The sequence below is a fragment of the Chiloscyllium punctatum genome, chromosome 20 (genome assembly GCF_047496795.1).
Source record: "Chiloscyllium punctatum isolate Juve2018m chromosome 20, sChiPun1.3, whole genome shotgun sequence".
Lineage (NCBI taxonomy): Eukaryota > Metazoa > Chordata > Chondrichthyes > Orectolobiformes > Hemiscylliidae > Chiloscyllium > Chiloscyllium punctatum.
This window is the reverse complement of record NC_092758.1, coordinates 19,297,680-19,310,797: the sequence shown is the minus strand read 5'-3', so window position 1 is coordinate 19,310,797 and position 13,118 is coordinate 19,297,680. Positions and strand designations below refer to the sequence as shown.

At 41.9% G+C, this 13,118-nt stretch overlaps 1 protein-coding gene across 2 annotated transcripts in view; it reads left to right on the top strand.

Annotated features, from left to right (window-relative positions):
* The window catches only part of LOC140491952 (protocadherin Fat 1-like), a 157,869-nt gene extending 148,542 nt beyond the window's left edge, over positions 1-9,327 (top strand). For both annotated transcript variants that reach the window (XM_072590458.1, XM_072590457.1), the window contains exon 24: positions 6,512-9,327. In XM_072590458.1, coding sequence (XP_072446559.1) covers positions 6,512-7,023 — 512 coding nt within the window. In that variant the 3' untranslated portion in view covers positions 7,024-9,327. The remainder of the gene's footprint in view (positions 1-6,511) is intronic.
* The last annotated feature ends 3,791 nt before the right edge of the window (positions 9,328-13,118 follow it).

Here is a 13,118-nt window from a genome sequence, read left to right as displayed (position 1 = left end):
TTGGAAGTTGCTGCAGTGCATCTTGTAGAGGATACCAGCTGCTGCCACTGTGCTTCAGTGGTAAGGGGAATGAATGCTGAAGATGGCAGGTATCAGTGAGACAAGAGACATAGGAGTCACTTGCAGTATAATTTTCTGCATTGATTTGGCTGGTCCAGTTCCATTTCTAGTTAATAGTAACCCCCCCCCCCCCAGGTTGTGGATGGTGGGGTATTCAGTGATGATAGTACTATTGATTTTCATGGGGAGATGGTTGGATTCTGTCGATGGCTTGAAGGTAGAAGGCAGAGGTGGTGTTGGAGGGTTGGTTTTCAGACTGGAGGCCTGTGACCGTTGGAGTACCATAAGGATTGGTGCTGGGTCCACTACTTTTCATCATTTATATAAATGATTTGGATGAGGTATAGTTAGTAAATTGACAGATGACACCAAAATTGAGGTGTAGTAGACATCGAAGAAGGTTACCTCAGAGTATAATGGGATCTTGATCAGATGGGCCAATGGGCTGAGAAGTGGCAGGTGGAGTTTAACTTAGATAAATGTGAGGTGCTGCATTTTGGAAAAGTAACTCCGAGCAGGACATATACACTTAATGGTAATGTCCAAAGGGAGTGTTGCTGAACAAAGAGACCTTGGAGTGCAGGTCTATAGTTCCTTGAAAGTAGAGTCACAATTAGATAGGATAGTGAAGAAGGCGTTGGTATGCTTTCCTTTATTGGTCGTGTTGTGGCTGTACAGGACATTGGTTAGGCCACTTTTAGAATATTTCATGCAATTCTGGTCTCGTTCAAATCAGAAAGATGTTGTGAAACTTGAAAGTGTTCAGAAAAGACTTACAAGGATGTTGCCGGGTTTGGAAGATTTGAACTATAGGGAGAGGCTGAATAGGCTGGGATAGTTTTCCCTGGAGTGTTAGAAGCTGAGGGGTGACCATACAGAGGTTTATAAAATCATGAAGAGCATGTATAGGATAAATAGACAAAGTATTTTCCCTGAGGTGGGGGAATCCAGAACTAGAGGCCATAGGTTTAGGGTGAGGGGGGAAAGATATAAAAGGAAATTAAGGGGCAACGTTTTCATGCAGAGGGTGGTGCATGCATGGAGTGAGCTGCCAGAGGAAGTGGTGGACGCAAGTACAATTGCAACATTTAAAAGGCATCTGGATGGGTATATGAATGGGAAGGGTTTAGAGGGAAATGGGACTAGATTAGATTAAAATATCTGGTCGGCATGGATGAGTTGGACCGACGGGTTTACTTCTGTGCTGTACATCTCTATGACTCTATCCATGACTCTATGACTCTTGCTTGAGATGATTATTGCTTGATCCTTGTGTGTCGTGAATGTTACTTGCCACCTAGCAGCATAAGTCTATCTAATCTCCAGATCCTGCTGTATTTTGACAAGTCACTGCTTCAGTATCTGAGGAGCTACAAATGGTAATGAACATTTGAACATCAGAGAACATCTCCATCTCTGACCTTATTGTGGAAGAAAGATTATTGATCATGCAGCAGAAGATGGTTGGACCCGGGACTCTCCTCAGAGATCTCCTGGAGCTGAGATAATTAACCTCCAACAACCACTTTGTGCTTTGTGCTGAGTGTGAAACCAACCATCCAAGGTTTCCCCATTAACCCCAGCTTTGCTAGAGCTCCTTGATACCATACTTGATCAAACACTTCCCTAATGTCAAAGGCAATCATTGTCACCACACCTCGGGAGTTTAGTCTTCTGTTTATCCTTTGACTGAGGTTGTAGAGAGTAGACCTGGCATATTCCAAACTGAGTAGCAATGAGCAGGTTATTCCTTTGTAAGCACCAGTTGATAGTGTCAAAGACTTCCATCACTTTGGTCTGTTGTCTGAGAATAAACTGATAGAAAGACAAGCGCCTGGGTTGGATTTGACCTGCTGTTTGAGCACAGGGCATACTTTGGCAATGTTCACTCGTTAGGAAAGATGCCGGTGCCGTTACAGTACTGAAACAGCTTCACAATAGGTGCAGCTAGTTCTGAAGTACAAGTCCTCAGTACCAGTGCTGCAAAGTTGTAAGGGCCCATAGCCTTTGCAGAATCGAGTGTCTCCAGCCTTTTTTTTATATCACATGGAGTGAATCAAATTGGTTGAAGACCAATTGTCCCATCTGTGACGCTGGGATGCATTGAAGATCAAACCTTGTCTGATTGGCAATAGTGATTCCCTTAATGATTCCTTTAGCCAGAAGACCATAAGATATAGAAGCAGAATAAGGTCATTCAGCCCACTGAATCCACTCCACCATAATTATGGCTGATATAGATTAGATTAGATTCCCTGCAGTGTGGAAACAGGCCCTTCGGCCCAACAAGTCCACACCGACCCTCCGAAGAGCACCCCACCCAGTCCCACTTCCCTCTGACTAATGCACCTAACACTATGGGCAACTTAGCACCTGACCCGCACATCTTTGGACTGTGGGAGGAAACCGGAGCACCCGGAGGAACTTCTGAACTCCATTCTCCTGTCTAGACCTCATAATCCCTGATCCACTTACTGACCAAGCACCTGTCTATTTCAGTCTTCAAAACATTCAATGACTTGGCCTCCACAGCCCTCTGTGGCAATGAGTTCCACAGATTCACCACCCCTTCACTGAAGGAACTAGATGAAAAGGAATGTCTTCACTCTAAGGCTGTGCACTCGGACCCTGGTCTCTGCTACTAGTGACAACATCTTCTCCAGATCCACTCTATCCAGACCTCTCAGTATTCTGTAAACTTAATTGAGGTTCCACCCCCCCCATCCTTCTAAATTCCGTGGAGCACAGATCCAGAGTCCTCAACTGCATCTCATATGACAAGCCCTGCATCCCAGTGATCATTCTTGTAAACCTCCTCTGGACCTCCTCCAATCTTCCTTGGATATGGGGCCCAAAACTGCTCACAATATTCCAGATGTGGTCTTATACAGCCATCAGCAGTACATCTCTGCTGTTGTGTGCTAGCTGTTTTGAAATTAATGCTAACACTGCATTTGCCTTCCCAAGTGCCAGGTGATCCTGCATGTTAACCTTTAGACAATGCTGAACTAGGTCTCCCAAGTCCCTTTGTGCTTCAGATTTCTGAACCATGGCCCATTTAGAAAATAATCCATGATTCTGTTCTTTCCTACGAAAGTGCAAACCTCATACCTCCCCCATCAAATTCCATTTGCCACTTCTTTGTCCGCTCTTCAAGCCTGTCCGTGTCCTTCTGCAGCCTCCTCGCTTCCTCAACACCACCCTGTCTCTCCACTATCTTTGTGTCATCTGCAAACTTAGCAACAATCCCCTCAGTTCCCTTTTCCAGACCATTAAAGTATAGTCATGAATAGTCATGGTCCCAACACAGACCCCTGTGGAATTCCTCTGGTCACCAGCCGCCATCCTGAAAAAGACTCCTTTATCCCTACTCTCTGTTTTCTGCCAGTCAACCAATCCTTTATCCATGCTAGTACCTTTCCCTTAATACCATGAGTTCTTATCATTGTATTTAATTCCTCTTTTGCGACACTATGTCAACAGTCTTCTGGAAATCCAAATAGATCATATTCACTGGCTATTATAGAGTCATAGGCTATTCTTTGATTAACTTGCTTGTTACTTCCTCAAAATTCAGATTGATTCATAGTGAGTTCCCATGTCATTGATCCTTGCATTGAAACATCAGTCAAGGACTGTCTGGTGCATTTTGAGACAAAAAATGAACTATCAGACTAAAGGTTGTGTTGATGCAGGGGTGAGAGGTAATTTGCAATGTGAGACCAAACCCAACAAAACAGATCACCTCTTTATTGCAGAACCCACCCAGTCCGTATCGTGCAATGAGTAGACAATCCACTTCTATCTTTTGTTACCACCCGGACACTACATTGAAAATGACTTCCTAGAATTCTGATGGCATGCAGCTATTTTGAAATGTCCTGCAAGTTAGGAAAGGTTCATTAGAAAAATAAATGAGTATGATTCAGGAATCCTTTACTGAAGCTGTGCTGGGTTTCTTAACCTTTGTCTCTCATGTCTTTTACTACCCTGTGAATCACTGTTGAGTAATTGTTAGATTGTTCACTTTTCCAAATTTCGTGGTTTAACAAGACAAAAAAAAGCTTGTGCACAAACCAGGTGTATGTATACATTCCACAGTTTGAGTAGTCTTCTATCATTAACATACACACCCTAATTTGTTGTGTAACATTGCCATAATTTTACCAGTGCCAATTAGTCTGCAATATGATGTGTATTAGACCTGTGTAAGCCTCGACAATCAATATTAGCTGGTTGTCTGACTGAACAAAAGAGCAAATAGCCATTTAACATAAAGTTTAATATTGTTCTCAACCAACATTTACTAGGGACCATAAAAAGACGAGCATTAGTGGGGGATCCCTGTCCATTTTTTTCTCACCTTCAACTTGTGCTGATGAGGCTAATTCTTGCAACTCAGTCGAGTCGATGAACTGGATATATGATCTGCTATGTAAATCCAGAATGAAGAGGCTTAACATCAAAGTTAAGATGACTCTATTCAAAAGTGGTGCCCAAACGCATTCTTTCACAAAGGCTAGTGAAAGCCTGGCACTATATCTGCAAAAAGAGCTGGAGTTGAGGGCGACCAAGTGAGCGTTCAAATACTAAGATTGATAGATCTTTGTTAGGTAAGCGTATTAAAGATTCCAGAGCCAGGGTGTGTAAATGGAATTAAGATCCAGATTGGCTGCATCATGTTAGATTGTGGAACAGGTTTGAGATGCTAATTGATCTATGTCACTGAATGGTCCTGTGTCCCAGCCAAACTGATATCGCCTGAGGGTAGGCAATGGCCTAGTGGTATTATCACTAGACTATTAATCCAGAGGATAAAAAATGCTGAAATTCACAGTGGGTTAGGCAGCATCCACACAGAGAGAGAGTAAGCTAACGTTTTGAGTCTAGGTGACTCTTCATCAGAACTGATGCAGTTATCTAGATTTGAAACGTTAGCTTGATGTCTCTTCATGGATGCTGCTTGACCTACTGTGAATTCCAACACTTTTTGTTTTTGGTACAGATTCCAGCATCTGCAGTAATTTGTTTCTATATTAATCCAAAGACCAATGTAATGTTCATTTCTCCCATGGCAGATGATGGAATCTGAATTCAGTTAAAAAAATTGTGGAATTAAGAGTCCAATGACGACCATGAAATTCTGATTGTCAGAAAAATTCATCTGGTTCACTAATGTCCTTTAGGGAAGGAAACTGTCACCTTTTAATGGTCTGGCCTGCATGTGACAGCAGACCCACAGCAATATGTTTGCCTCTTAAATGCCCTCTGGGTAATTAGGGCTGAGCAATATAATTCTGACCTAGCCAGTGACACCCACATCCCAGGAATGAATTTTAAAATAGGTTTATGTGGAACAAGGTATGTCACCACTACTTGATATGTTCACTGAATCATTGTGCACTAACAACAAACTACATTCTTTCAACCGTTCTTTAGGTGTTACTCCACTGTTAGTACACTCCTTTTAGCTCCACAGTGCTTTTCTACAGGTTGGGACCTGTTGGTGAAATGAAGCTTCCTTTAAGGATTGCTTGAATGGTGAAAGACAGTGATTAAAAATGTGAATAAAAGAAAGGGTAAAATAAATCGACAGAATGAAACAAATTGTAACCATGAGTAAAAACTACTCAGCAGAAAATAAATCAGAGTAGAAGGTCATAAAAAAAAGCAAAATGAAAATGTAAAAAAATGCTAAACATTGAAAAAGGCAATTCAAGTTAAAAATAAAAGATGCTTCAGAGAGGGACTATGGATGTAGCGTTTGTAGCTATAACAGGATAGTATGAGCCTGTTAGCATTAAAGGTGGTTAGTTTGTCAGATGGCATGCTGCTAAAGACAACCATTTTAAGTTTTTATATCACTATTCTGCAATATTCAAAGCAGATTATCAACTGCAGATGGCAGTATAGCACTATCTGAGGTTACAATATTCTTTGAGTAAAGGATAGCAATGTATGTGCGAGAAAAGAGAAAAAAAGGTGAACCATGAAACGATACGGTGAAGAAAAGGACGTAGTTCACCTGTATTGGGATGATAGCTCATATCAAAAGGGGACACGATGAAAGAAGTTAGGGGAAAAAAGGGCATGGTTGGACCCAGAGCATGGTTAAAGTAGGTTAGACAAACCCTGGAGAGGGAAGCACTGAAAATTGACGCAGTGGAGCAGGAATCTAGTGGAAGGAAAAGACAGGTTAATACTGGAGCTTTTGACAGACCACCTTACCCAGAATGTACAGTGCTACTGAGAGATCCACATCCCGCCATCAACCTGAATTGATAAAGAATGGGTGGGAGTATAATGGCAGCTGGATCTAACTGGATGGAAAATAGAAAATACGTAGCGAAAGAAAAACCCTGGCCCTTCCTCTTGAAGATGCTTCTTGATTATTGATTTGAAAGTTTAATGTTTCCTCAAGATTCTTTTAACATTGCTTTTTAATTTTCAGTCTACCATGGTGATCCTCCAGTCTGGCCACCCCAGCCTCAGTCTCACTCGCCAAGGATGCCGGAATATTCCCGGTATGAAGCAATCGAAGAGAATCTCCCACCTCCAATGGGCAATGAACACTTAGACAGATATGATGGCTTCCCATTCCCACTGGATCATTATTCACCACGCAGCAAGCGGGCTCCCCTAGCCCCACAGTATAGCGATCAGGTCTTGGAAGACTTCCCCGATGGTCATCCCGTGGCCTTATTGCCGTCTCGCTGTCAGAATGAGTACACGGCCATCAGCTACTACCCAGCAGAGCTGCTGAAAGCGCAGGCCCCAGGCGTTCCCATGCAGCCGGGCTACCAGAAGGTTCATGTTCGTCTCAGCGTTGCCCAGCCATCCTACGCAGAATGCGAGCCCATGCCCCCACAAGCAGTGGTGCCCCGTCTGATCATGCCAACATGTTATGAGGACTCTGATCTGATGGAGAGTGACTATGGCAGCTGTGAGGAGGTGATGTTTTAATGCAGAGACTTCTTCATATTTTAATCATGCACTTTGTCAGGTCAAGCCTGCTAACACCCACTTACTGCCTACTCTAAGATCACTGTAATGACTTTATTATGGGTATGAATCGAGGGTTGATTTTAAATACCCTCTGGACAGTAGGCCATTTAACAGTGCCCCAAGCTGACAGCCCTACCATGGTATAAATGCTGCAGCAACAGCTTGCCATTGCATTCATAAGGCTACAGCTCTGAGGTGACACTTGGTGGCTGTTGGTGAATTCAGAAGAAATGTCACAATAAAGACTGATATAAAGACAGTGGGAGAACAATTACATTGGTGTCACTTTTATGAGTGTAATGTTCGTGAGATTGTACAAATCTAGTCTTTTTAGTGATAAAAACTATATAAACTCGTCCCAACCATAAAAGTATTGAATGAATGAGATACTGTGGATGCTGTCTGTATATTCTCTGTTTGCTAATGGATATTTGCATTAGGCATGCCATTAGTTGTTGTGCACGTCTGAAAATACAATGAAAAGTAACTTGATTCTTGTTATGTTTTACTAACAACAGAGTGAATTCAGCATGTTGTGGGAAGGGGTGAATATCATTGCAGCTGTTTATAGACTTGTTATTTTATGTGAAATGGACATCACCTTTCTTGTCAGAGGCAATGAGTTTTATTCTGAAGCAAGCCCTGCTATATTTGGCCAGGGAATAGATCATTGCTAATTCCTTGTTGCCTACATAAAGGGAAATATTCTATTCCCTAACATTCTTTACATTTATTTAAACACATGTTTAAAAGAAAGGCTAATAATTCAGTCTGTGATAAACACAGACAAATGTAAAGACAAACTTTACAATTTCCAAAGAAAAAGCAATTTCACAATGCAAATTGATTTATGCCCAACATCTTTTTTCCAGAAGATGTGCCCTGATTCTCTTATGCAAATAACCAAGTTATGAAGACATTTTACAACCTTTGGCAGATTTCTTTATTTAGGAAAGAGTTATAATTACATGAAGAACTAATCACAGAGCAGACGGTTGGGGTGATGCAAACTTATTTCTGCATATTGTATTGAGTGAGAATTGATGTTGGTGCAAAGTTCTTGAATCCCATCCATTCAAGAAATGTCAAGAGTAGTCATGGTCCAAGCCTACCTTTTCGTCATTCTATGCCAAGGGCAGTTGTTCCCAAACAAGAAAAACAATAGCTCATTGTCAAATATCCGATGTGAATTTATTTAAATATAGATTTCTTTGCAGAACAAAAACAAAATAATAAAAATCTGCAATGCTTTCTCCTTTGCCTGATTGGATCTTTGCACTGAAGAGCGAGCTACATCTACACATCTAAGTATCACATTAGGATGACTGAATGATTATCACACTTAGTGGTGCTGGATCAACATCTTTAGGCTACCTTAGAGGTCCATAGGCCAAAGACTCATCCTTTTTGATGAGCTTCTTGGTATGTGTCATATTATGAGTAAAAAGGGTGGTTCTCATTTGTATTGTCCAAATATTGGAAGAGATATTGATGAGAATTCCATCGATACATTGCAAAATAAAATCCTGTCTGGAATCCAGATTGAACAGAAGTGCTCATTTAATATTGTCTATGGTATCCTGATGCCATTACTAGAAGCTTCAACTTATTAACGATTGAACCAAGAGCTGTTTATGTTACATCTGCACAATCAATCAGTAACAGTGAAATCCTACTGATAGTCTTTCTCAAGCAATCAAATCTTTGTAACACGCTAATGTTAAACCATTCACTGTTTTCTTCCTCTGTTCCAATCAAACAATTCAGCCAATAAGGGGTTAAGTGGCATTGAAGAGCAAGTGGTCTTCATTTGAGCTTGAATGATTTTCTGGCCCAAGAGTATAAACTTAGTTATTGGTCTAAAAGGTTACAGATAAGCAACTTAGAAACTGTGTCTTTTAGTATAAGGCCTAATTTTATGATGGCACGCAAAATCTGCTACATCAAAAAGAGCCTTATTTAAGGTTATGCTGAATAACAATCAACTTAATGGTGTGTGCAGATTGCTTACATGAATATTGCAATGAAATAATTACACTGTAAAGTGGTTTTGACTTAGGAAACTGAAGTTGTAGCATATGCATATTCCTCCATGTTATTCTCTGTAAACATCTTTTCCCCCATTTCAGTAAATGTGATGACTGTATTTTATTTGTGCAGCCAGTGTTTAATATATTGTTCTGCTGTATGAGTTTGTACAGAAAGTGTTTCTCTTTTAATTTTGTATTAAATTCAACAAAATGTGGTTTTATTTTGACTACAGATCTTCACTATGTTGTGGTTATTTCACTGAAGTTTCAATAGCTTGGATTTAAGAAAAAATGAAACTGCAGAGCAGTAACTTCTCACTCTTCTTGGAACTGAAAATAAACGAGGAGATAAGGGGCTGACTCTCGGATAAATAAGATAGTAGTCAACAGGTCATGAGAGATGTTGGGAGAGGGTGACAACATTGAAGAGCATGGAGAATGTGGAGAGACAAGGTGTGGACAGAATATAAAACATTGTAGGTTACGTGACATGACAGATGGGGGACAGAATCAAAGGAGACAAGTGATAGGAGGAAGAAGGGACATGTTCTAAAGTAACAGGACATTTGAACGATAAATAAAAGAAAGGGCAAGAGGAAGCTGGAAGGAGACCATTTTTTTCATTATGCTGTCCCAGCTCTTTGAAGCAGCAATCTGATTAGACCTTCTCCCAGCTTTCTACCCGCAGCCTTCTGATTTTAATTGTTTTCAAGGCTATGTGCAATTTCACTTTCATGGTTAATACAGAATCCACTTTCACCAAAGTTTCTCTACTCCCTCACTGATTTTACAACCTTAATTTCATTGTCACCTTTTCTGAAGACAGACACAAAGACCCAAATTTTCCCAAACGCTTGCTGTGTCAATTCAGGAAGTTTCATGAAAGGTTTCTTTTTGTGAGCTCAAGTGAGTTTTATTGCACCTCATTAACTATGAACTGCACTTCCATGGCACTGATACCTCACTATCCTGCACTCACAGATGGAGGAAGCGCTTACCACTGCTGGAATCCTCTGGATTTCCTGCCAGCGACACCACATCAAACCCAGCTGTGTAGCAGGTCAAACATTGCCAGTTAATGATTGGACTTACAGATACAGCATGTGAAGGATTGATGAGGAGATGCTAATAAAGGAATGTTAGCACCTTGCTTTGCTGAGAAGAATCTGGAGGTCCTGATGAATCTGGGGATGTACGGGAGGGTTGCCTCCTTTCCTTGGAGATGGACATTGACAGAACCCGATTGATTTGACTATGGTTTGCAGAGTGCAGATAGCTCTTGTATTGTCAGCAAAGATGTCATTTCAGGTAATACATAAAGGAACATAATATAAACGCATAAAAATGGATAAATCCTCAGGACCCTCAAACATAGTGAGAAGCTAAGGAAGTGATTGCTGGGCGCCTGATATCTCAGTGATTGCTGAGATATTTGTATCATCGATAGACACAGGTGAGTTGCTGGAAGACTGGAGGCTGGCTAACGTGGTGCCATTATTTAAGAAAGGTGGTAAGGAAAAGCCAGGGAACTATAGACCAGTGAGCCTGACATTGGTGGTGGGCAAGTTGTTGGAAAGAATCCTGAGGGACAGCATTTACATGTATTTGGAAAGGCAGGGACTGATTAGGGACAGTCAGCATGGCTTTGTGCATGGGAAATCATGTCTCACAAACTTGATTTGAGTTTTTTGAAGAAGTAACAAAGAGGATTGATGAGGACAGAGCAGTAGATGTGATCTATATGGACTTCAATAAGGCATTTGACAAGGCTCCTCATGCTAGACTGGTTAGCAGCCTTAGATCTCATGAACTCGAAGGTTTAAAATGGTGGGTGGTGATGGAGGGTGGTTTTCAGAATGGAGGCCTGTGACCAGTGGAATGCCACAAGGATCAGTGCTGGGTCCACTACTTTTCATTATTTATACAAATGATTTGGATGTGAACACTGGTATAGTTAGTAAGCATGTAGATGACACCAAAATTGGAGGTGTAGTGGACAGCGAAGTAAATTACCTCAGAGTATAACGGGATTCTGATCAGATGGACCAATGGACTGAGGAGTGGCAGATGGAGTTTAATTTAGATAAGTGCAAGGTGCTGCATTTTGGAAAAACAAATCAGAGCAGGACGTATATACTTCATGGTAAGGCCCTGGGGGAGTGTTGCTGAACGAAGAGACCTTGGAGTGTAGGTTCATAGTTCTTTGAAAGTAGAGTCGCAGGTAGATAGGATAGTGATGAAGACGTTTGGTATGCTTTCCTTTATTGCTCAGAGCATTGAGTATAGAAGTTGGGAGGTCATGTTGTGGATGTACAGGACATTGGTTAGGCCACTTGAAATATGTGTAGCTCTGGTCTCCTTCCTATCGGCAGGGTGTTGTGAAACTTGAAAGGATTCAGAAAAGATTTACAAGGATGTTGCCAGGGTTGGGGGAATTGAGCTATAGGGAGAGGCTGAATAGACTGGGGCTGTTTTCCCTGGAGTGTTGGAGCCTAAGGGGTGACCTTATAGAGGTTTATAAAATCATGAGGGGTGTGGATAGGGTAAATAGATGACATCTTTTCCCTAGGGTGTTGGAGTCCAGAACTAGAGGGCATAGCTTTAGGGTGAGAGGGGAAAGATATAAAAGGGACCTAAGGGGCAACTTTTTCACAGAGGGTGGTGCATGTATGAGCTGCCAGAGGAAGTGGTGGAGACTGGTACAATTGCAGCATTTAAAAGGCATTTGGATGGGTATATGAATAGGAAGGTTTAGAAGGATATAGGCCAACTGCTGGCAAATGTACTAGATTAGGTTAGGATATCTGGTCGGCATGGATGAGTTGGACCGAAGGGTCTGTTTCCATGCTGTACATCTCTGTGATTCTATAATACAGCCAGATTATCGGGCTAGTTTATACAATCCCTTCTGATGGGTGTGAAGTTGGGGCATATAGAATTCAGCAGGCAGCCTGCCAAATGTTTACCTGCCAGCCCCTTCCCCTGTTGTAATTTTGCCAGTGACAGTGATGACATTATCTGGCCCACCAGCCAGAGGGTCAATTACGTGGGCAATTAACACTGGAATTTAACCAATAGCAGGCAAAACCCACACCTATCATCCAAACTGGCAGGTTTCCCTCTGTGGGCTGATGATGGGCAGGAGAAGGAAGAATGGTCAATCCTTAGTGGACCTCCCAAAACCTACTTCCCTTAAGGTCTATGACCCTCACCCTAGTAATAGGACCCCCTTAACACTCAAAGTCACAGTCTAGCGCAACTCATTTCCTCAAACCCCAGCACAGTATTGGCATTAGCCACCACTTTCAATGGCACCACTGGTACAGGAAATTTGGCAGCTTCTGATTGAGCACCGGGTCTCTGAGGCAGAACCTCCTATCCCTGAGGGACAGAGGCCTTCTTCCTCAATCATCCAGTAAGTGGCAACAATTCTTCCTGATGAGAGTATCCCTCCCCACCATATAAAATCTAGTCCCTATTATTTCACTCACACACATTTCAAATACTAGTTATAGTCCAGAAGCTGCACCACACTGCCCCCTACCATTTTTAGTAGTACAGCAAAAACAAAAGCAAAGGATACAAAAGGAAACTAATGTAGCATAATAAGGTGTATGTATCTCCAAAGTACTAATAAACAGATTATAAAATGAAAAAGGGGGCAGCACGGTGGCTCAGTGGTTAGCACTGCAGCCTCACAGCACCAGGGACCGAGGTTCGATTCCAGCCTCGGGCAACTGTCTATGTGGAGTTTGCACATTATCCCCGTGTCGGCGTGGGTTTCCTCTGGGTTCTCCGGTTTCCTCCCACAGTCCAAAGATGTGCAGGTTAGGTGAATTGGCCAAGCTAAATTGCCCATAGTGCTAGGTGCATTAGTTAGAGGGAAATGGGTCTTGGTGGGTTACTCTTCGGAGGGTTGGTGTGGACTTGTTGGGCCGAAAGGCCTGTTTCCACACTGTAGGGAATCTAAAAAAACCCAATTCTTCTGATTTTACAAAGGATTGGACCAAACTAATGGAAAAA